Source organism: Sus scrofa, chromosome 7 (genome assembly GCF_054392235.1).
Source record: "Sus scrofa isolate SSC_HxYL_T2T_F1_AM1 chromosome 7, Sscrofa_HxYL_maternal_Yorkshire_Landrace_v2.0, whole genome shotgun sequence".
NCBI classification, from domain to species: Eukaryota; Metazoa; Chordata; class Mammalia; order Artiodactyla; family Suidae; genus Sus; species Sus scrofa.
In genome coordinates this window covers 102,095,593-102,120,650 of record NC_139389.1, presented here as the reverse complement: position 1 = coordinate 102,120,650, position 25,058 = coordinate 102,095,593, and the positions used below count along the sequence as shown (strand labels likewise).

At 37.9% G+C, this 25,058-nt stretch overlaps 1 protein-coding gene across 3 annotated transcripts in view; it reads right to left on the bottom strand.

Annotated features, from left to right (window-relative positions):
* Positions 1 to 581: 581 nt before the first annotated feature.
* The window catches only part of PALS1 (protein associated with LIN7 1, MAGUK p55 family member), a 100,478-nt gene continuing 76,001 nt past the window's right edge, over positions 582 to 25,058 (bottom strand). For all 3 annotated transcript variants that reach the window (XM_003356738.6, XM_005656336.4, XM_013989105.3), the window contains 6 exons: positions 23,070 to 23,141; positions 22,509 to 22,580; positions 13,024 to 13,191; positions 12,017 to 12,219; positions 10,139 to 10,249; positions 582 to 3,533 (listed from right to left, as the gene is read on the bottom strand). In XM_003356738.6, the coding sequence (XP_003356786.2) occupies positions 3,357 to 3,533; positions 10,139 to 10,249; positions 12,017 to 12,219; positions 13,024 to 13,191; positions 22,509 to 22,580; positions 23,070 to 23,141 (803 nt within the window). In that variant the 3' untranslated portion in view covers positions 582 to 3,356. The remainder of the gene's footprint in view (positions 3,534 to 10,138; positions 10,250 to 12,016; positions 12,220 to 13,023; positions 13,192 to 22,508; positions 22,581 to 23,069; positions 23,142 to 25,058) is intronic.

The following is a 25,058-nucleotide window of genomic DNA, read 5'->3' as shown; positions in this document are numbered from 1 at the left end:
CCCTACAGAAGTGCTGATGATTTTATTTTTATTTTATGGTTTAGGATATTGTTAAAGAGAAACGGGAGACAGTAGTGGACAGATCAGGAACAGGACTAGAAAGCTAGAGGGGGGGTAGCAGATGTGTGTGTATGTGTGACACTTTTTGTTAGTATATCATTTGCCTCCTTTGAGAGCTACAGAGCAGGTATTGTAGAAAAAAAGGGGAGAAATGAAATATGTTACATATTTGTCAACCACTCACATCCTATCCTCAGTGTTCTCAAACCCATGGTTGCATGTAAGTGGAATTTGCCTAAATATTACATACCTTCTTCTCCAGAAAACTTGACAGTTCACAGCTTTAAGTTGTCTATCTTTAATGTAGTTAAAAAAAAAAAAAAAAGGAAAAAATTCCTACATTTCAGCCAATGTGGGATACTCTTCCACTATGAAGAAATAATTAAAATGTATTTTTGTTTTACCCAGAGATTCCAATGGACTTGATTCTGGCAAAATTTGAAGGAAGGGTGGGTCATTAGGTGTGTTGAAACGCTGAATGGCAGAGGATATAAACACATCAAGAGAAAGTACTGAGTAGCTTTTAAAATTTGAAATATAATTTTACTTTTTATTTTTACATTACTGTGGGTGCAGTATTACATCTCAAAATAACAGTGTAGATACAGGCAGGATAAGAGTACAAAGGAGGATTAATATAAATGTCAAAGGTTACCTTTATTAAGGCTAAATCCCTGGTTTATATTTTCCATACACATTCACAAAATTACATTCAAATTATTCCTTATCAATACTTATTCCTTAGGCGATGAGAAAAGGAAAAAAATCCAGACATTAGATTTTCATAGAAAGCAAATCTGGATTAATCTAAACACCATTCTTTTTTTTTTTTTTTTTTTGTTCTGACTTAAGAAAATTTAGTAAAGGAAGATTATTTCCTTATTTGAACTAATGTGCATTTCATTAGCTATTGGTATCATTCTGTAAGTGGTTAAGCCCTCCCTCACACTGGGGAGGGAGAGGAAATGGAACTGGCCAGAGCACGTAGCACAGCCAGGGGAGAGCAACTTTTTCCCATTTTCTTTGAAGGAAGTCTGCAACAACTCCTTTGTCACGTTGTTGAGGGACTGTGTTGAGTATTAGCACATCCATAGCACTGGGACTGAGGAAAGTTTGAGATAACCATTTCTATCCTTCTGCCACTGCTGAGGAGAAAGAATTATAGGACTTCAGTGACCCCCAAAATAACTCCTTAGACTTCTAAGGATATACTGTGACATGGCCTGTGCCTCTGTAGGGGACTTGGATTTGCTTGTTAAAGCCATGCCTTAGTCGCCACGGCACATGGCCTTCGTGTGGCCCTACAGTCTACAGGCTAATTCAGGGACTAGCACAGCAGCCATTTACTGACACCACATAAAATCTCATCCTAACGAATCAAACCGCTAACATTTTAGATCTTAGGGTTGAAAATAGTTGTCAGTTATGATAAGTAGCTCACAAAACTCCACTGTCTATCATAGACTACTACCTTTCCTTCCTGAAAAGAAACTGGAATGGTGAAAATACTAAGTACTTACAGTCCTTGGTTTTCATTGCTGAAAATCAGTGTGACCTGTGTTATTTTCCTGCCATAAAGTGGAGTGTTTCAGCCCTGAAAAGACAGCATGTATGGCATTCCTTCCCTCGACCCAGGGACGTTACTTTCTTCCTAGGGAACATTATTCTGAAAGTATTTCCACAAGAGACATACTCCACAGCCAACTCTGAGGGCCATGCAAATTTGAACAGAAAAAGGCAACATATAAACTGTCCATATTCAAATAAAATTATGTAAAAGAAAACACACACATGACACTGAGACAAGCTACTCATTAAAAACAATTGCCTATGTTAAATTAAGTGACAATTCAGTATTATTCCAGTGTTTAGCTTTGGGTACAGGAAATGTTATAGGTAAAGTCATAAAAATAAAATCAAGACATTCACATTTGAGGTTGTCACACATCACACCATCTCTAGAACCTTGAGAACACTACAAATTAACTTTTCCATGCCAAGTACAGAAGGTGAATTTCAAAGCTACAAGCTATAGAGACAGAAAATCCCATAAGCTTAAACATTTTATGATTTAGCAAGCTTGTTGCATTCTGGTCATAAGATGCAGACCTTATTTGGATAAAAACCTGTTTCTATACACTTAGCTTTTCCCTCTGCAATGTTCTTTTCCTAAAATGTTCCAGTAACTTTCAGGTCATCCTTTTCTTCTGATCTCAAAGTTAACTCTCATATCATTCCCTCATACATATAATTTTATTCCAATGCTGAACAAGTGTAATCAATGACCATTTTTAATTAAATATTAGTATACAGTACAGCAGCCATATTGATCACAGAATTCCAGTTTTTTACCTGTATAAAGCAGTCACCATATTACACTGTATTCATATTAAAATTCAAAAACTGTCAAATGTGCTAAGTCCTCTCATGTATGTAAAAAACTCTGCATCATGAAGAAACTTTTAACAGTCAACACAGTTTATATAAACATCTGCCCAGTCATCATAAAAATGTAACTTACACCACATTCTATTGTACTATACAGGTCAGGAAAAGGAAGTTATCAAATCAGTTGCAATAGTTGAAGAAGAAAAATTCAGAAAATCATTTTATCTTTAAAAAGATCAGCATGTTGTATATGTTTTAGATCAGTCTGCTATGAAGTCTGATCCACAGAGTTTGAGCTGAAAAATTCATGCTTCTAATGGAATGTTTTTAAGAATTAAAAGATACACAAATGAATTCAAGCCTAACAGAGTAGCTAGCTCCAGACCAAAGTGGCACCATTTTTTTAAAAAAAAGTATTTCTGATCACTGGTCTTTTAACCAACCAGATGTTGTCTTGCCTAATGCACAGAACCAGTTTCCCTTCACACCCACATTTCCATGAAATCTTTTAAGTTAACTGTTAAATAACATGAGTATTTATTACTATGTGAGACCATCATGTATATATATACACACAAATTTTTCATGGAAATATGACTAGTCGAAAAAGATTTAGTTAGGTGAAAACAGAATTACAAGGTTTTTATGTGTATAAAATGGAACTGCTCCGCTGAAAACTTCCATTTAAAATCCCCAAATGAGGCGAGAATCTGTAAAGCCATGTACAGAGATAAAGACTGCTGTTACAACACCTACAGGGGTTTTCTTCTCACTAGTTGAAGATCTAAGAACAGGTCTACCGTTTATACTGCCTGCCATCTTCTCAGAGTCTTGCTGAAGTCAGGGCTATCTTCCTATGGGCAGTTTGCCACATCAAGTCCAACTGTGCCACAGAATGGATGTTTCCTTCACCTCAGCCAAGTGGATGGTACCCACTGAGGTTCAGTATCAAGTTTGTTAATCAACCTAAGCAATTCCTGATAGGCTTTATCAAGATCTGAGTTCACAATTGCCGTGTCAAAGTAGTGGCCGTTGTTCTGCTCCATCTCTCTAGTCTTCTCAATGATTTCTCTCAACTCTTCAGGCTGCAAAGAGAAGACAAAAACAGGTAATTCCATTCCTTACCAAAATACGCAATGGATCGGTGATAGCTGAAGAACAAGAAAAGGCCTTGGAGTTCCCGTCGTGGCGCAGTGGTTAACGAATCCGACTAGGAACCATGAGGTTGCAGGTTCGGTCCCTGCCCTTGCTCAGTGGGTTAACGATCCGGCGTTGCCGTGAGCTGTGGTGTAGGTTGCAGACGCGGCTCGGATCCCGAGTTGCTGTGGCTCTGGCGTAGGCCGGTAGCTACAGCTCCGATTCGACCCCTAGCCTGGGAACCTCCATATGCCGTGGGGAGCGGCCCAAGAAATAGCAACAACAACAACAACAACAAAAAGACAAAAGACAAAAAAAAGAGAAAGAGAAAGAAAAGGCCTTAACGCTGCTCTCCTTCTCTCAAAATCTTTTCATGAGCTCCTCACCAACGCTGCCATGGCCACAGGGATTTGCTTTGCTCTGGCATCTTCAACACTCATATTGTGAATCATTTGGGACATACTAATAACCTGTTTATACAGCTATTTAGGTTTCTATGTATATCTGTCTTATTTCACCCGCAAGACCAGAGGCCTCAAGAATACAGACTGTTATTTTGAACTTCTTACTGATACTTGTTTTCATACATTTTAGGGCATAATAATCTCTTCCTAAAAATAACATCTGTAACAGAGTGAAACTTTCTGTCAGGACCCTAAGCGCGATCTATTCTTGACTCTTACAGAATGTCCCTGCCCTTATATCTGCTGCAGAGTTAGAAAGAGTAAACATTATGAGAAAAGAAAAGCATCAACAGAATGGTATCTTCTGTGTTTTTTGGGAGATACTCAATTTAATACTTTAAATTGCTTCTGTTTCCATTACAAAAAGGACGTCTTTATTTACTTTTCTGTCTTTTTAGGGCCACACTCAAGGCATATGGAAGTTCTCAGGCTGGGAGTTGAATCGGCGCTGCAGCGGCCAGCCTACAGCACAGCCACAGCCACGGAGGATCCAAGCCGTGTCTGCGACCTACACCACAGTTCATGGCAATGCCATATCCTTAACCTACTGAGCAAGGCCAGGGATCAAACCCACATCCTCATGGATACTAGTTGGGTTTGTTACCGCTGAGCCACAAAGGGAACTCTCACAAAGGAGGTCTTTTAAGATTCAAAAACAAATCCTAAGAAGAGTCTGTGAAGCCTCTTTAACATCATGCATAAGAGAAAGGTCTTTCACACAAGCAGGTGGCAAGGTTATATGCAAAACTTATCCAGACCCTCCTGATTATCAGGCCCACGTGTCCAAGAAAGTGTAACTACCCCAAATCACCCCATCAATGAAGACAAATTAATGTCCAAATGTCTCAGACATAAAGGCTAGACATCAATACTACATTAGACCCACAATACCAAACAGTCTATCATCAACTGGCTGAGCTTCTGTAACAGCAGGAAAACATTAAGAATGTGTCCGCCCTGGCTTGTCCTCAGTCGATGTCTTGTGTGGCGCTCTAATTTCATTCTGGAATGCTGTGCATCTGGTTGTGGCACACAGAACCCTTTGTTTCCCAGTGGGGACTCGACTACACCATTGTAACTGAACACACTGTGACACTCTTGCTAAAACTTGCATCTACTCAAAGCTCAAGATTATTAAGAGAACTTTCCAGAACACAAATAGAATCTAAACTTTGTTACTGGATTTGAAACCTAAATATCAAGCCCAGCATTTTACACAGATTCACATTACTATCCAGTCCTCACAGTTCTTCTTTATCAAACTTAAATATTAGTTCATCTTTTGCCAAAATGGCTTATGTCATTTATTTGGTACTTAAATTTTTCAAATTACAATTCATGACTAAATTGAAATGAAATGTTTTTGCTCAAAAATTTTTGGCCTGGAAAAACTAGCCCATAGGCAAAATTGACCACATCAGTTCATGCTATTCTTTTACCACTCTCAAGCCCCCACTGTAGCAGAACAGATTCAGAGTACAATCAGATAACTGATTACATTTTTCTCCCAATGATGAACACCATCAATTTCCTAGCACTACTTCATAGAGTTAAAATTGAGGATTTGATTTTACTCAAATCTATCATGCGATAAAGCACCATTAAATACCAAGGGAGATAAAACAAGTGGAATAAAAAGGCAATGAGATACATCACCCTTTACCTAACAGCTGCAAAATACACATTCTTTCTGGCATGTAGGAACATGCACCGACAAAAGAACAGATACTGGATCATAAAATGAGGCTCAACAAAATTTCAAAGACTTGACATCTTACAGAGTATGCTGCCTTACCACAGCGGAATTATAAATCAATACAATATTTTTAAATTCACTAATAGGTTGAAATTAGATACTTCTAAATAATTCATGGGTTAAAAAAAATGACAAAGGAAATTAGAAAATATTTAACAAAATGGTAATGAAAAATATAACCTCAGGAGTTCCCATTGTGGCGAAGCAGAAATGAATCCGACTAGGAACTATGAGGTTGTGGGTTTGATCCCTGGCCTCGCTCAGTGGGTTAAGGATCCAGCATTGCCGTGAGCTGTGGTGTAGGTCACAAAAGGAGCTCAGATCTGGCATTGCTGTGGCTGTGGTATAGGCTGGCAGCTGTAGCTCTGATTTGACCCCTAGCCTGGGAACTTCCATATGCTGCTGGTGTGGCCCTAAAACAACCCCCCCCCCAAAAGAAGAGAAAATAGAAAAATATAACCTCAATTTGTAGGATGCAACTAATGAAATGCTTAGAGTGAAATTTATAACTTCATTTAGAAAAGTGAAGAAAGGTTTAAAAATCATCCAAGTTTTCTTCCAAAACTAGAACAAGTGCAAATTAAAGCCAAAGTATAAAGAAAGAATAAAAAGAGATGTTAATTAAACGGAAAAAAAATTTAACAAAGACAAGAGTCCTGCAATTTAGGTCTTTTTTCTAAAGTGTTTGGGTTATTCTTTTAAATTTCCATACAGATTTAAAAATAACCTTTTCAAATCTACAAAAAAGCCTTTTAGGATTCTTATTCCCCCCCCATAACAGCTTTCTTAAATACAATTCATTTATAATTCATCCATTTAATGGTGAATTGGAACCGATTCAATGGTGAATTCATACAATTCACCCACTTAAAAATGTATGATTCACTAGTTTTTAGTACAGTCCCAGAGGAGTTGTGCGATCAACACCACAACCAATTTTGGAACATTTTCATCACCCTCCACTCCACTTTGACCTCCCTCCTAAAACACCACAGTCGTTTGCAGCCATTTCCCATTTTCTCCCAACCCCCAGCCCTAGGCAACCACTAATCTACTTTAGGTCTCTACAGATTTGCTTATTCTGGACATTCCAAATAATGGAATCATATAAAACATGGTCTTTGTGACTGGGTTCTTTCACTCATGTTTTCAAGGTTCATCCATGTTGTACCATGTTATCAGTACTTCATTCCTTTTTATGATGGTTTTTCTACAATTAAAATAAAACTATATTAAAGACAATGTGATATTAGCAGTTCCCATGTGGCTCAGTGGGTTAAGTATCCAGCACTGTCACTGTAGTGGCTTGGGTCACTGCCGTGGTGCTGGTTTAATCCCTGGCCCAAGAACTTCCACATGTGGCACGTGCAGCCAAAAAAAAAAAAAAAGAGACAATGTGTGATATTAACATAAATACAAAATAGAGTCCAGAAATTATCCCTCCCCGTATTTGGTCAAGTCATTTTTGACAACGATGCCAATGTAATTCAGTGGGAGAAAGAATAATCTTTTTAAGAAATGATGCGAAAGCAAGTGGAGAGCCACATGTGATTAAAACAAACCCAGGCATTCCGATCATGGCACAGTGGAAAAAGAACGTGACTAGTACCATGAGGATTCAGATTCGATCCCTGGCCTCACTCAGTGGGTTAAGACTCTGGCGTTGCCGTGAGCTATGGTGTAGGTCGTAGACACAGCTCGGATCTGGTGTGGCTGTGGCTGTGGTGTAGGTCAGCAGCTGTAGCTCGGATTCAACCCCCAGCCTAGGAACTTCCACATGCTACAGATGCAAGTAAAAAAAAAAAAATAAAACAAACCCCACACCTCTACTCTTACCTCACGCTAAAACAGATGAATTTGAGATGGATTATAGACCTGAAAATGAAAGCTAATGCAAAAAAAACTTTAAGAAGAAAACAGGAATAAATCTTTATAATCTTAGAAGAAAACGGGAATAAATCTTTGTAATACTAGAGGAGGCAAACTTTTTTAGACACTATACAAATAACATTAACCATAAGAAAAATGAAAGAGTATGTAGTTGACCCCTGAACAACACAGGTCTGAACTGCGTGTAGGGGATGTTTTTCAATAAATACAGTACTACATGATCTGCGGTGGGTTTAATCCACAGATGTGAATACAGATACAGAAGGCCAACTATGGGACTTAAGCATCCAAGACTTTGGTATCTGCAGCAGGTCCTGGAACCAACTCCCCAGATACCAAAGAATGGCTGTTTTTCATTAAACACTTCTGGAGTTCCCGTCATGGCGCAGCAGAAACAAATCCAACTAGGAACCATGAGGTTCAATCCCTGGCTTTGCTCAGTGGGTTAAGGATCCAGCGTTGCCGTGAGCTGTGGTGTAGGTCGCAGGGGGGGGTACTTCAAAGGGGCATGAGAGAACTTTTCTAGAGTGATGAAAATGGTCTATATATGAACTGACATGGTAGTTAGTTTTACATTTTGCCAAAACTCACTAAATGATACAATTAAAATGCATGCAACATAACCTCATAAAGTAACCTCAATAAAGTTAATTTTGTTAATTAGAAAATTATAATTAGAAAATCAAGCATACTGTATACTGCTAAAACATTCTGGTACTGATTAAGTTCCTGCTTTAAAAATATGTATACAGTTGATCCTTGAACAGCATGGGTTTGAAATTCATGGTCCACTTGTACGAGGATTTTTTTTTCAGTAGTAAATACTACAGTACTACACTATCTGTGGTTGGTTGAATCCAAGGATGTGGAACTGTAGATACGGAGGGCTGACTGAGTTACACGAAATTTTTTGACTGCATAGAGGTATTGGTGCCCCAACCACCACACTGTTCAAGGATCAACTGTTAATCGGTATTCTTTCTCGAACTCTCTTAATGTGGGATAGCTTTTTCAAAATAAAGGAGGTAAAAAATTCCATGAGAGCACTGCCAGAGACCACAAGAAAGTTGCTTAACATATCCTGGAGTGGCATACAGCCCCTGGCATGGTATTAAATCCTTGTTGAAGAAGAATAACCTAACAAAAAATTAGTATGCATGTGAGAAAATAGAAAATGAGGTTGAACAAGTAAAATGGAGTCCATTCTGGTCCTTTATATGTGCATCCCCCCTCTTCTAGAACAACCAGAATAGTTCTGGTCATCCAAAGTAGTTACTGCTCTCAGTTTTACAAACTATTAATCTTTTTTTTGCATATTATATTGTGCTCTTCCTCAAGAACAGCCGGTGACTATGCCTCATATTTCTTTTGTGTCACCCCAAGTGCTAAGGACAGCAGAGACTCTGACATCATTTATTTATGAACCTACATTTGTGCTGCAAAAATGAAAAAGGAGTGAAACACTACTTTAACCACCAGTGAGCCTACTTAGCCTAAACAAAGCAATCAGAATTATGTTCAACACATAGGAGAAGCAAGGCCCTGACGTCTAAAACACTGAAAAACACCACCTTCACATATAGAGTGAATAACAAATGTAAGTAGACTTAGAGTAGAAGAGGAGGGCTGCTGGATGTGGTAAACAGCCAGGAATCAAAGAAAAGGAGTGTTGTTATGTTTTAATGACTCTTGAGCTTTTAGGGAGGAGTATAATTATGTGTGTTTACAGCTTTTAAAAGGAGATTTAGAGGCGTAGCCAATGGAATCGGATCTAGGTGACTCCTTTGTAAAATAGAAGTATTTAGGAAATCAGCCAAAAACAAGGAAGAGTTACTTTGATATAGGAAGTCACTTGCTGGCTTTCATTTCATACATTTAAATAAAATCTCAATGCTCTCTGATTAATATATCATTATTATTTAATTTTTAATACCTCAACCATATCCAGCATCTAAAATAATTAATAATAATGTTTTTCCATATCAGAACATGTAGGAGATTAAAGGCAGAAGACAGAACATACAATGAGAAAAAGAGGAGAAAAGAGCACTCAACTTTAGGTTCCCGCATATGTGGAATATGGGCAGAGAAAATAATCCCTAAGAATCTGATGAAAAAAAATTTTGGGGGGGGTGTAACTTAATCCTTGTTGGAAATAACACAGATCTGTGTGAAGATTAAGGACGCTTTAAGAAATACCAAAGGTTACCTTCACATTTGGAGTAACAATACGGAACGTAAGGAAAACAACAAGAGAAGCCAAGCTCCCCCCGCCCCCACTTTGGAGAGCTGCCCAAGTCCAAGGAAGTCAAATCCAGAAATGTGGGGAAAAGGGATATGGCAAAAAGCATAATCAATCTGGAAGCCTCAGCTGATGTAGCTTTTAAGCACTGTGACATATTAAGTCATGACTGTCTGGGACAGTATAACAGCTGAACTTTACCTTTGGATTCTTGCCCTCTTTGGCCAATAGTGCCCGAAGTCTTTCTTGTGAAGGGGGTGCAATGAAGATAATATACGGTTTCAAGTCTGAATTCCGGAGAGTCTTCAATGACTATAAAGAAAGATCCTACCATTCAGTGTAAGAATATATTGTGTACTGTAACACACACACACATAATATTGGCTTACTTTTTTTTAATATAATGAAATAAAAACGAATGATATTGAAGGATGACAATTACGTAATAATAAAATATCCTGCTAGTAAGATCACATACAGATTATAATAAAAATCCATTTTGAAGGAATTATAAATGAGCAGTCACTTTACCATGTGCCAAGGCCTAAATGCAAAAAGAATCAGAAAAAAACTTCATAAACGCATATGAAAGAAAGCACTGGAAAAGCACATTCAAGTAAAAAAAGCAGATTGTTTGTTTTGGAGTTCCCATTGTGGCTTGCAGTAACAAACCCGTCTGCATCCATGAGGATGCAGGATCGATTCCTGGCACTGGTCAGTGAGTTAAGGATCCAGCATTGCCGGGTGCTGTGGTGTAGGTCACAGACATGGCTCAGATATGGTGTTGCTGTGGCTGCGGTGTAGGCCAGCAGCTGCAGCTTCGATTTGACCCTTAGCCTGGGAACTTCCATATGCCATGGGTGCGGCCCTAACAAAACACCAAAAAAGCAGGTTGTTTGAATTAAGGGACTGTGTTCCTAGAGTGAAGCACTCTACAAAAATGGAGATGAGAGAGACTTGCCCTTTTCTACCTAAAAATAATAATTAAGACAATATGTTTAAATACTCTTAAGTTCTTTGGTAAATCTGTTAGCCAAAATAATATAAAGAATTCCGAAGGAATTAAGAAAAAACACTGATGTGTCTCTCAAATCTAATGTTTACAATTAAATAGTAGAGACTAATAAGCTCTTTTGTTCACTAAAAAATAAACCTAATTACTATTTCAGGAAAGCCATTTGGAGTCAATTCTCCTTCATATACATCTCTAATGACCACTGCCTATGTATCCTGAGTTGATATACACAGTAGATTCCATCACATTAAGGAAAGTTTAATGCTAAAGCTGTACAGTCTAAAAAAAGAAAAAGAATTCACAATCTTAAAAATCCCAAATTTATATAATTATTTTATTTTTTTAATGGAAATCTAAAAAGCAACTGTTAGTAATTTTTGAAGGTTTTGCTTTGTCTGATAGAAAGCAATGGAAGTTTCATTAGCTACAACCAAGCACTCATTATGATACCTGAACTACGGCATTTAAAACCATAAAAATGGGAGTTCCCATCATGGCTCAGTGGTTAATGAACCTAACTAGTATCCATGAAGATGTGGGCTTGATCCCTGGCCTCGCTTAGTAGGTTAAGGATCTGGCATTGCTGTGAGCTGTGGTGTAGGTTGCAGATGAGGCTTGGATACCTCGTTGCCATGGCTGTGGTGTAGGCCAGCAGCTGTAGCTCCAATTGGACCTCCAGCCTGGGAACCTCCATATGCCGTGGGTATGGCCCTAAAAAAAGACAAAAGAAAAAAGATAAAACCAGAAAAATGACCTTTAAATACTCTAATTTTTTCAGATTAGAATCAGGAAAGAGAAGTTCTTTTACAACCTTCAAAATACTAAAGTACTATCAGCACCATAGTTGCTATATTTTAAGGTTAAAAAAATATGTGTATATGGGTATGTAATATGTTATTCTCCCCTTTTAGGAAACTGAAAAAGATTTAGCAACCTGTCTAATTTCACACAGGGAATTAGTGTGAAAAAACTGTAGAGAATTGTGGTTCTTAGATAAAAATACAGTTTCTACTAAAAATTACTCTGCAAAAAAAGCTCAACACCCTAAACCAAAATAGTTTTACCTGTGTACGAAGACTTAAAAGACATATTTTGCCCGAGTTGATCACTTGCCGTACAGAATCTATGCTGGTTCCATACAAATTTTTCTCAAATTCGCCATGCTCAATGAACTTTCCAGCTGCTATGTCTGCCTCAAATGCCTGCCGTGAAACGAAGTGGTAATCCCTGCCGGCCACTTCATGGTCTCGGCGACTCCGGGTTGTATCTAGGCAAAAAGAATCAGGTAAAAATAATGGGGGTGGATCAAAGTAAGGATGAGGGATAATACTGCTGGTCAGATAAAATATTTATTTTGTAGTACAAATTAAAAACTAACGAATTAAGGAAATATTAGCGTCCATGTGTTTAAATTTGGCTGGTTTTATTCCTAGATTAAGATATAAACAACAATATGTTTTAGTATCTTTTTTTAGGGACGCAGGTGCAGCACATGGAAGTTCCCAGGCTAAGGGTTGAATTGGGGCTGCAGCTGTTGGCCTGTGGCACAACCACAGCAACACAAAATCCAAGCCATGTCTGCAAACTACACCACAGTTCATGGCAACACTGGATCCTTTAACCCACTGAGCAGGGCCAGAGATTGAACCCGCATCCTCATGGATACTAGTCGGGTTTGTTACCACTGAACTACAACAGAAACTCCTGTTTGTAGTATCTTAATAATAGTTATATTTAATACATTTTATGCTTATACTCTAAATTACTTCATTTTGCATTTCATTTAAAAAACAAACAAAAAACAGGAGCTGATTCCATACTAAACATGGGAGTCAAAGAAGCCCAAACTAAAATTCATTTTGAAAGTTAACTAGTACTAGGACTCTTAGGAAAAATGTAAATTTCTCAAGAACGACCATCATTAGTAGCAAATTCTTAAAATATTTAGTTAAAACAAAGTTGTTCTTCAACAACAATGTTGACAAAAAAAGGATGAAAAATTTTCCTACATAGTTAGGTTCTAAGGTGGTAAGCTGAAAAGCAGAGGAAATGGGAATGCATCCAAACTTACGAGGAACTGCAGATGCAAAGCGGTCTTTTTCTTTGTTCATGAGCCTCTGACGCAATTCATTCTGGCCACAGTTCTGTGGACCAATCAAAATGATGGGTCTTTTCCTATTTGCTGGCTGATGATAAAGTGACATCTCCTCATAAGTTAAGATCTCTTCATTGTCATAATCTTCAAAAAAGAAAAAGTTAAGTCCTTCAGACAGAATTACTACCATCTAATAAAGCTATTCATAGATCTTCCAAAAACTTGGAAAAAAGCACAAGTTATTCTCATTAAAAACTCTTAACTTTTTGGATCAAGACAGTAATAACTAGGTAGCATTATATCATGAGTATTTTCCCATGTCCTTATATTCTTGCCAGGATATTATAAAAATAAACCAGACAATATATTACTCCTTCTAAAAATGTTTATTACTTCTCTTGTTTCATATCATGTTTGAATGTTTAATACAATTATACTCATTCATATAAAATAGCTAGTTTGCACCCAATACTTTGACAGAGGATAAGGCACCAAGGGATAAACTAATGAGAATAATATCTGTCATTTTTGTAAAATGGGGATACTAATGCTTCGATTAGAGGGTTGGTTTAAGGAGCAGACAATATATATGCTGAAAACAGTAACTGGCACAGACATTTACAAATAGTGCTGCAACTAATGTTATCACAGAAAGCTGCAATACTCTCTGTGATCATGTAACTTGAAAACACAGCGTATTTGTGCTACCCACCTTCCTACATTTGTGTTCACTTTATTCTGAAATACTAATACTAACCTGAAGTCATGATTCAAGAAGAGGCATAAATTATAATAGGTGAGGAAATACTCTTAAAGCCCATAACGCAGATGAACGTGAAGCTGTCAATTGGTAAGAACAAAGGCAGACAACTAAGTGACCTGCCATCTCCTCACTCACTCATACTCCTTCATGTGACTCTGCAGTCAGACTCTGTCAGCTCTTAAGTTCTGTGAGGGCAGGGAACCATCTTTCTCTTGTCAGTGCTTAGTACCGAGCAGAGAGTAGGAACTTACACTCTGTTTAGAGTCCAACTCAACCACGTAGCTATAAGAACATAAGCACGTCACTTTAATATACGAATTTGAATTTATCAATCTGTAATCTCAAGGAATTTATTGCGAGGACTAAATGGATGAAGGTTAATGTCCCTTAAAAAGAACAGTTATAAATATTATAAATGATAGTTAATAATAAGAATATTAATTATGATAACAGCATTATGAACAGAAATGTAATTCTCTCCCTTCCTAAAATACTTTTCCCTAAAAAAGATCTAAGTTGCTTCTACTAATATGTACAATCAGGCTGTGGAAGCATGTTGATTTAAGGACTTACATTTATAGATTTTCTATAGTACAATAGTTATTAGAGCTGAAATAGTTAATTATAGTGTTTCAAGATATAAAGAAACAGATGTTAAACAATTACCCAAGTATAAAGGAAAGGATTAAAAATTTGGAGTTCCCTTCATGGCTCAGCAGTTAATGAACCTGACTAGGATCCATGAGGATGTGGGTTTGATCCCTGGCCTTGCTTAGGGAGTTAAGGATCCAGCGTTGCCACAACAGTTAAGGATCTGGTGTAGGTCACAGATGTGCCTCGGATCACACTTGCTGTGGTTGTGGCATAGGGGGGCAGAGGTAGCTCTGATTCAACTCCTAGGAACTTCCATATGCCTTGGGTGCTAAAACAAACAAACAAACAAACAAACCAACAAAAACCAAGGTTTTTCCTAGTTACATAATCTATCAATTAGCATTAAGGATGTTTATTTTGGAAAAAATTTTATTACAGCAGATGGAACCTCAGATTTAGTTGTTTTTTGGCTGGTTTGTTTTTTTTGGGCTGCACTGGTGACATGTGGGAGTTCCTGGGCCAACCCATCCCACAGTTGCAGCCCATACACAGCTGCACTGGCAATGCCAGATCCTTAACCCACTGCACCATAAGGAACTTCCTCAGATTTAGTTTTATATCAAAATTTTCAATAACCTATAACATTTTATTTTCATTAGTTTAATTTATGCCATCTAAAAAATATTTTAAGGTATTGTGAGATAAGAATAAGCCTTATAGGTTGGATCTCTGTAGCCGTGGCGGGAGGTTGGTGTCCTCCGGAGTGTGGAAGTGCCATGTGCTTTGCCCCATGCATCCCTTCCATTTGGCTGTTCCTGGGTGGTAGCCTTTGTAATGAACCAGTGGTCTGAAATGCTGTGAGGACAGAAATATTATGTTCTTATAAAGGAGAAAACAGAAGCTCAGATTTCAAGGACTTGGGCCCAAATGGCATTCAACTGGAAAGCTGAAACAGAGGGAGGGATTAAGATGGCGGAATAGAAGGAGTGGAGCTCAACTTCTCTCCTAAAAACAACAAAATTCACAACTAAAGACTGAGCACACTTCACCAAAATGGAATGGAAACCTTAAATACCCTACTCCAGAAGAAAAAGAGGAGGCCACATCAAGAGGTAGGAGGGGCGATTTTGCAATATAAACAACCCCATACCTCCTGGGTGGGAAGCTCCACAGACTGGAAACTAACTGGTTCACAGAGACTCACCTACAGGAGTGAGAGTTCTGAGTCACACATCAAACTCTCACGTGTGGGGATCTGGCACAGGGAGAAAGAGCTCCGGAGCATCTGGCATTGAAGGCCAGTGGGGCTTGTGCACAAGAGCTCCATGGGACTGGGGGAAAGGGAGACCCCATTCTTAAAAGGCGCACACAGACTTTCACGTGCACTGAGTCCCAGGGCAAAGCAAAGTCTCCAAGGGAATCTGGGTCAAACCTGACCACACTTCTTGGAGGACATCCTGGGAAAACAGGGGTGAATGTGGCTTCTTGTGAGGGAAGGACATTGAAAGCAAAGCTCTCAGGAATATTCAGCAGCATGTCTTGCTCTGGAGGTGGCCATTTTGGGAAAATCTGGCCCCACCTGTCACTCAGCTGCTGAGAAACCCCAGGGCAAACAACAACCCAGGTGGGATCACAGCCCCACCCCTCAGTAAACAGGCTGCCTAAAGACCCCTCAGGCACACAGCTGCCTCTAATCCCATCCAGAGACTAAGCCCTACCCACCAGAGGGATTAGAATCGGCTCCACTTACCAGGGGGCAGGCATCAGCCCCTCCCATCAGGAAGCCTACACCAAGCCCCCATACTGACTTCAGCCACCGGGGGGCAGACATCAGAAGTAAGAGAGGCTACAACTCTATTATCCGTAAGAAGGTCATCACACCAAAAAACTATAAAAATGAAAAGACAGAGAACTATAACTCAGATGAGGGAGAAAGGAAAACCCCCAGAAAAACAGCTAAGCCATGAGGAGATTCTCAGCCTCCAGGAAAAAGACTTTAGACTGTTGATGCCGAAGATGATGCAAGACATTGGAAATAAACTGGAGACAAAGATGGATAACTTACAGGAAACACTGAGCAAAGAGATACAAGATATAAAACTTAAACAAGAAGAGATGCAAAATACAATCACTGAAATAAAAAATTCACTAGAAGCAGCTAACAGGAGAATACAGGAGGCAGAAGAACGAATAAGCGAAGTGGAGGACAGATTAGTGGAAATTATGGATGCAGAAGAGAAAAGAGAAAAAAGATTGAAAACAAATGAAGAGAGTCTCAGAGAACCCTGGGACAACGTGAAACGCACCAACATCCGTATTACAGGGGTGCCAGAAGGAGAAGAGAAAGAGAAGGGGACAGAAAAAATATTCCAAGAGATAATTGCCGAAAACTTCCCTAACATGGGGAAGGAATCACTCAAGTCCAGGAAGCACAACGAGTACCATACAAAATAAACCCAAGGAACACCCCAAGACACATACTAATCAAACTGACCAAAATTAAAGACAAAGAGAAAATCTTGAAAGCAGCTAGGGAAAAGAAACAAATCACATACAAGGGAACCCCAATAAGGCTATTGGCAGATTTTTCAACAGAAACTCTGCAGGCCAGAAGGGAGTGGCATGATATACTCAAAGTGATGAAAGGAAAAAACCTCCAACCAAGATTACTCTACCCAGCAAGGCTCTCGTTCAGATTTGAAGGAGAAATCAAAACCTTCTCAGATAAGCAAAAGCTGAGAGAATTCTGCAACACTAAACCAGCCTTACAACAAATACTAAAGGAACCTCTATAGGCAGAAAAGAACAAGAGAGGAAGGAAAGGAAAAAGCAGCAAAAACAAATCCAAAGCAATTAATAAAATGGCAATAAGAACATACATATCAATAATTACCTTAAATGTGAATGGACTAAACACCCCAACCAAAAGACACAGACTGGCTGAATGGATACAAAAACAAGATCCATATATATGCTGTCTTCGAGACCCACTTCACTTCTAGGGACACATACAAATTGAAAGTGAGAGGAAGGAAGAAAATAATTCATGCAAACGGGGATCAAAAGAAAGCTGGAGTAGCAATACTCATATCAGACAAAACAGACCTTAAAATGAAGAATATTTTAAGGGACAAAGAAGGACATTACATAATGATCAAAGGATCAACCCAAGAAGATGATATAACAATTTTAAATATCTACGCACCCAACACAGGTTCACCACAATATATAAGGCAACTGCTAAAAATCTTAAAAGGAGAAATCGACAATAACACAATCATAGTGGGGGACTTCAACACCCCACTTACAGAAATGGACAGAACAACCAGACAGAAAATCAATAAGGAAACACAGGTCCTGAATGATGCTTTAAACCACATGGACTTAATAGATATTTATAGGACATTCCATCCAAAAGCAACAGAATACACATTCTTCTCAAGTGCACATGGAACATTCTCTAAGATTGATCACATCCTGGGCTACAAATCCAACCTTGGTAACTTTAAGAAAATTGAAATCATATCAAGCATCTTTTCCGACCACAATGCCATACAACTGGAAATCAACAACAAGAAAAAAACTGCAAAAAACACAAACACGTGGAGACTCAACAACATGCTACTCAACAACAAATGGATCACTGAAGAAATCAAAGAGGAAATTAAAAAATACCTAGCAGCAAATAACAACAAAGCTAAAACACTCCAAAACCTATGGGATACAGCAAAAGCCGTTCTAAGAGGAAAGTTTATAGCAATACAAGCCCACCTCAGGAAACTAGAAAAAGCCCAAATAAACAAGCTAACTTTACATCTAAAGCAGCTTGAGAGAGAAGAACAGACAAGACCTAAAGTTGTAGAAGGAAAGAAATCATAAAGATCAGAGCAGAAATCAATGAAATAGAAATGAAGAAAACCACAGAAAAGATCAATGAAACGAAAAGCTGGTTCTTTGAAAAGATCAACAAAATTGATAAACCCCTAGCCGGACTTATTAAGCAAAAGAGAGGACTCAACTCAATAAAATTAGAAATGAAAAAGAAGTAACAATGGACACCACAGAAATACAAAGGATCATAAGAGACTACTATATGCAACTATATGCCAATAAAATGGAAAACCTAGAAGAAATGGACAAATTCTTAGAAAAGTACAATCTTCCAAGACTAAACCAAGATGAAATAGAAAAGATGAATGGACCCATCACAAGAACTGAAATTGAAACTGTGATTAAAAAACTTCCAACAGGAGTTGCCGTCGTGGCGCAGTGGTTAATGAATCCGACTAGGAACCATGAGGTTGTGGGTTCGATCCCTGCCCTTGCTCAGTGGGTTAACGATCCGGCGTTGCTGTGAGCTGTGGTGTAGGTTGCAGATGCGTATCGGATCCCGCGTTGCTGTGGCTCTGGCGTAGGCCGGTGGCTACAGCTCCGATTAGACCCCTAGCCTGGCAACCTCCATATGCCGTGGGAGCGGCCCAAGAAATAGCAAAAAACAAAACAACAACAAAAAAAACTTCCAACAAACAAAAGTTCAGGACCAGATGGCTTCACAGGAGAATTCTATCAAACATTTAGAGAAGAGCTAACACCTCTCCTTCTGAAACTTTTTCAAAAAATTGCAGAGGAAGGGATTCTCCCAAACTCATTCTATGAGGCCACCATCATCCTGGTACCAAAACCAGACAAAGATGCCACAAAAAAGAAAACTACAGGCCAATATCACTGATGAACATCGATGCAAAAATCCTCAACAAAATACTAGCAAACCACATCCAACAATACATTAAAAGGATTGTACATCATGATCAAGTGGGATTTATCCCAGGGATGCAAGGGTTCTTCAATATCCGCAAATCCATCAGTGTGATACACCACATTAAGAAACTGAAGAATAAAAACCATATGATCCTCCCAATAGACGCAGAAAAAGCCTTTGACAAAATCCAACACCCATTTCTGATAAAAACCCTTCAGAAAGTGGGCATAACGGGAACCTACCTCAACATGATAAAGGCCATATGCGACAAACCCACAGCAAACATCATTCTCAATGGTGAAAAGCTGAAAGAATTCCTGCTGAGATCAAGAACAAGACAAGGATGTCTGCTCTCACCACTACTCTTCAACATAGTTCTGGAATTCCTAGCCACAGCAATCAGAGAAGTAAAAGAAATAAAAGGAATCCAAATTGGAAAGGAAGAAGTAAAACTATCGCTATTTGCAGATGACATGATACTATACCTAGAGAATCTTAAAGACTCTACCAGAAAACTGTTAGAGCTTATCCACGAATTTGGCAAAGTTGCAGGATACAAAATCAATACACAGAAATCGATAGCATTTCTATATACTAACAATGAAAAAGCAGAAAAGGAAATTAGGGAAGCAATCCTGTTTACCATCGCATCCAAAAGAATAAAATACCTAGGAGTAAACCTACCTAAAGAAACAAAAGACCTGTACTCTGAAAATTACAAGCCACTAATGAAAGAAATCAAAGATGCCACAAATAGATGGAAAGATATACCATGCTCGTGGATTGGAAGAGTTAATATTATCAAAATGACTATACTACCTAAGGCAATCTACAGATTCAATGCAACCCCTATCAAATTACCAAGGACATTTTTCACAGAACTTGAACAAAATATTTTAAAGTTTGTTTGGAAGCACAAAAGACCCAGAATAGCCAAAGACATCCTGAAAAAGAAAAATGGAGCTGGAGGAATCAGGCTCCCGGACTTCAGACTATACTACAAAGCAACAGTCATCAAACCTGCATTGTACTGGCACAAAGACAGACATATAGATCAGTGGAAGAGGATAGAAAGCCCAGAATTAAACCCATGCACTTACAGCCAACTAATCTATGAGAAAGGAAGCGAGACTATACAATGGAGAAAGGACAGCCTGTTCAGTAAGTGGTGATGGGAAAACTGGACAGCCACATGGAAAAGAATGAAATTAGAACACTCCCTAATACCATACACAAAAATAAACTCAAAATGGATTAAAGACCTAGATATAAGACCAGACACTATCAAACTCCTAGAGGAAAACATAGGCCAAACACTCTCTGACATAAACGACAGCAACACCTATCAGAGTATTGACAATACTCTCAGATCCACCTATCAGAGTATTGACAATAAAAAGAAAAATAAACAAATGGGACCTAATCAAACTTCAAAGTTTCTGCACAGCAAAGGAAACCCTAAACAACACAAAAAGACAACCCACAGAATGGGAGAAAATCTTTGCAAGTGAATCAACTGACAAGGGATTAGTCTCCAAAATTTATAAACAACTTCTGCAGCTCCATACCAAAAAAACAAACAACCCCATCCAAAAATGGGCAGAAGATCTAAACAGACAATTCTCCAAAGAAGACATACAGATGGCCGAGAAACACATGAAAAGATGTTCAGCATCACTCATTATTAGAGAAATGCAAATCAAAACCACGATGAGGTACCACCTTACAACAGCCAGAATGGCCGTCATCAAAAAGTCTACAAACAGTAAGTGCTGGAGTGGGTGTGGAGGAAAAGGAACCCTAGTACACTGTTGGTGGGATTGTAAATTGGTGCAACCACTGTGGAAAACAGTATGGAGATTCCTCAGAACAATAAACATAGAACTACCATTTGACCCAGCAATTCCACTCCTGGGCATCTATCCAGAGAAAACGACGACTCGCAAAGACACATGTACTCCAATGTTCATTGCAGCACTATTTACAATAGCCAAGACATGGAAACAACCTAAATGTCCATCAACAGAGGAGTGGATCAAGAAGATGTGGTACATATACACAATGGAATATTACTCAGCCATTAAAAGGAAAGAAATACCGGCATTTTTAGCAACATGGATGGACCTAGAAATTATCATGCTAAGTGAAGTCAGCCATACAATGAGACACCAACATCAAATGCTTTCACTGACATGTGGAATCTGAAAAAAGGACAGACAGAACTTCTTTGCAGAACAGATGCTGACTCACAGACACTGAAAAACTTATGGTCTCCGGAGGAGACAGTTTGGGGGATGGGGGGATGTGCTTGGGTTATGGGATGGAAATCCTGTGAAATCAGATTGTTATGATCATTATACAACTACAGATGTGATAAATTCATTTGAGTAATAAAAAAAAAAAGAAAAAAATAAGCCTTATAACTTGTGCAAAAATTGAAGAGTTCCTTTGCTTTACTGTTTGGGTTATTTCTAACCTGATATAAGCAGGAGTATAGCAAATTTTAAAGCCCTTAAGGATCAAGCAAGAAGGTAATGAAAGCACTAAATCAAGTTGGGTTTATAAAAAATTGAATATGGTGGAGACCGATGAATTAAGTAGTAGCCAATATAAAGGCAACAACCATCATTCAGGTCTAACAGACTGATGTCACCTGAGAATATGAATCCAGTGTTATCAGAGGTTCTGATTTATTTTAAACTATTCTTTTGGGGGGAGGGGGGCATGGGACGCAGCTACTTGATGGGGGATGTCAGTTCCCAGACCAGGGACTGAACCTGGGCTGCAGTGGTAAAAGCGCTGATTCCAAACCACTAGACCACCAGAGAACTCCCAGAGCTTTTGATTTTAAGAGAAGTCACAACTTAAAAATATTTAATCTTGGTGATTAAAAAAAAAAAAAAAAAATCTACTGTGTGCCTGACTCAGCCAGCTCTATGGAATGGGCTGCTTCATTGACATGAGGTACTGTAAACAAAATCTTCCTTTTTTACTTAAAATACATCTATATTGTTAGACTTTGTTAGAAACATATTAATTCTGCAAATAAAGCCTCTAGGTAGGAAAAAATTAGAGGGTACTATCAATATAACACTATATATGCTAAATTGTACTTTAATTTTTACACCAGTTTTTCTCAGAATTTAAAATGCTCCATTGCTCATAGGATTCCAGAAGAAAACAATTTCTGCTAAATGGCTTTATTAATAAGCACGTATATTACATTAAGAGGCAAAACAGAATCAGAAATCAAACTCCCTGAAAATATCAATTTAATTTCTTTCAAGTGTTAGATATGGACCTCTTTCAGATATACATACAACTGTATCTGAGAGTGGAACTTACCATCATTTTTATTGGCATTATATAAAACCTTTTTCCTCTTCTTTTTATTCTTTTTTGCACACCACAGTTTTCCTGTTGACAATCATAAACGTAAGTATAAATGTGGCATTTGTTTCCTCAAGTAAAGCTACATATTTCAAACTGAAGAATTCAAACAGCTTTTGGCGAGGGGGGGTAGCTATTCCTACAGCATGAAGTTTCTGGGCCAGGGACTGAACCCTTGCCACAGCAGTGACCCAAGCCACAGCTGTGACAATGCTGAATCCTAAGCCATTTGGCCACCAAGGAATACCTCGAATAGTAAATTTTTAATTTATAGACACTAAATTAACATTGTTCACAGGAGAACTATTTTTCAGGGAAGTAATTATAATTTTCCATTAATCTCACATTATGGACAGATAATCTTTAATACTTAAATCCTGTCCTTTAAGATAATCAATTTTGCATCTCTCACATCACTCTTGCCCAGAACACCTCAGTTCTGATATGTACATATAAACCTGAATCCAGATGAAGACCCAAGAAATCCCTCATTAATGTCAAATATAAGCATTCAACCTGATTTTTCTGGTTCCTTATCTTCCTCTATGGTTTGCTTCATGGCTTCCCTTTGCTGCTGAAAGCTCTTCCCTATTAAGTGGAAAGGAAAAAGAGTAAAATATTTAAGACAGAAGAATAGAAGTATTTTTTTTTTTTTAAATCAAGGGACTATACCAGAAGTAACTCTTTATCTATATTCTTTGCTAAATCCTTCTACAACCACATGAGAATATGTCAACTATGATCATATGCTCCAAATGTCCAAGGTATTAAGTTTCAACCTTACTCTCAACCAATCTTAGGACATATATTATTGGACTATACATCATCTATTAAGGAAGATAAGCAATAAACCAGTGCTAGAAAATTTAATCAATTTTACAAAGCTTTCATAGAGCATCTACTATATGGAAAGTACTGTGCTGAATCTTACAGTGATTCTTATCATTTGAATTAAATCAAGCAATTCTAGGAGTTAACTTTCCGAAACAGTATGCAAACATTCATCAGTTTTGGATTCCAAGACACCACTCAACACATTTCCTTGCATTTATTATTCTCAATTTCTCTTTTTCTTTGTATGTATGTATGTTTTAAATATTTTTTTATTTCTACCTTGAGCTACCAATGATACACATAAATGAAAAATTTATTAAGTTCTTTCCCTTAGGATTAGGATTCTAATATAGAGGGCTTTCAAGGTTTCTGATTTTCATCTTCTTTTCAGACATCTATCTTAAAATTAAATGTATTTTTTCCCTGAAGGATAAAAATGGTATTAGATAATACTGAATTAGAGTTCTACTTTTTTATTTAATTTTTATGTCTCTTTCATTTTCAAGCCAGAGATCCTTAAAAATCACTAGGCAAATTCCATTTATGTTGGGATAAACTATTGAACTTAGTGCATTTTATAGGAGCATAAGCAAAAACACTGAGTTTGATACACATAAAAAGCATGAAAGGAAATCAGGTTAGCTCCAGGAGCTGTGCTGATTGCTTCTAGATAATACAAGTGACTATAGGGAAATTTTTAAGAGCATTAAAAAATTTTGCTAAGTATTTGACTTCAACAGATTTTTAAAAATAATTTTAATAATTTACATATCAAAATGTTTTAAAAACATCACAGTGATGTGCTATGGCACATTTTTATAGTATACACGTAAGTAGACTACTTTTGAAATAGAGGCAGACATTAATGGGAGATGGAAATTTTAACCTCTTAGAAATCCTTCTGACAGAAAACCAAAAAATACAGTAGGTCCATTTATTTGTCCTATAAAAATACTTCTAAATGGAATTATTAAAAATCTCCTTGATTCATCTATATACTTTGAGAAACTCATGATAATCAGTCAATAAATACTAGTTCTAAGTATTTATGTGCTAAAGCTAACATGGTGAAAAGATACCAAATTGAGGAGTTCCTATTGTGGCTCAGCAGAAATGAATCTGACTAGCATCCACGAGGACGGAGGTTCAATCCCTGGCCTCGCTCAGTGGGTTAAGCATCCAAGTGTTGCCGTGAGCTGTGGTGTGGGTTGTAGCACTGCTTGGAGCTGATGTTGCTATGGCTGTGGCATAGGCCAGTGGCTACAGCTCTCATTCGACCCCTAGCCTGAGAACCTCCATATACCATGGGTGCAGCCTTAAAAAGACAAAAGACAAAAAAAAAAAAAAAAAAAAAAAAAGATACCAAATTGATTATTTGGCACAAGAGCAAAGTAGAACCATGAAGGCTGGCCAATACTCTAGGATTCCAGAGGAATGTTCCTGTAACTGTCACTGTAAGGAATCAAAGGTATAGTATCATTTTCTGAACTTAATACAAGAAGTCTATTTTTCCTTCCTTGAAATATGACCCAGTATCTGTTTATACACAGAATACTGTTTCCAACTTTTGGGTTTTAAAGCAGATGATTTGTGGCTATGACTTTATTATACACATTACTTGCAGTCAAATCCAACAGCCAAATCTGTTATACTTAAAATCTTAAGATTTGA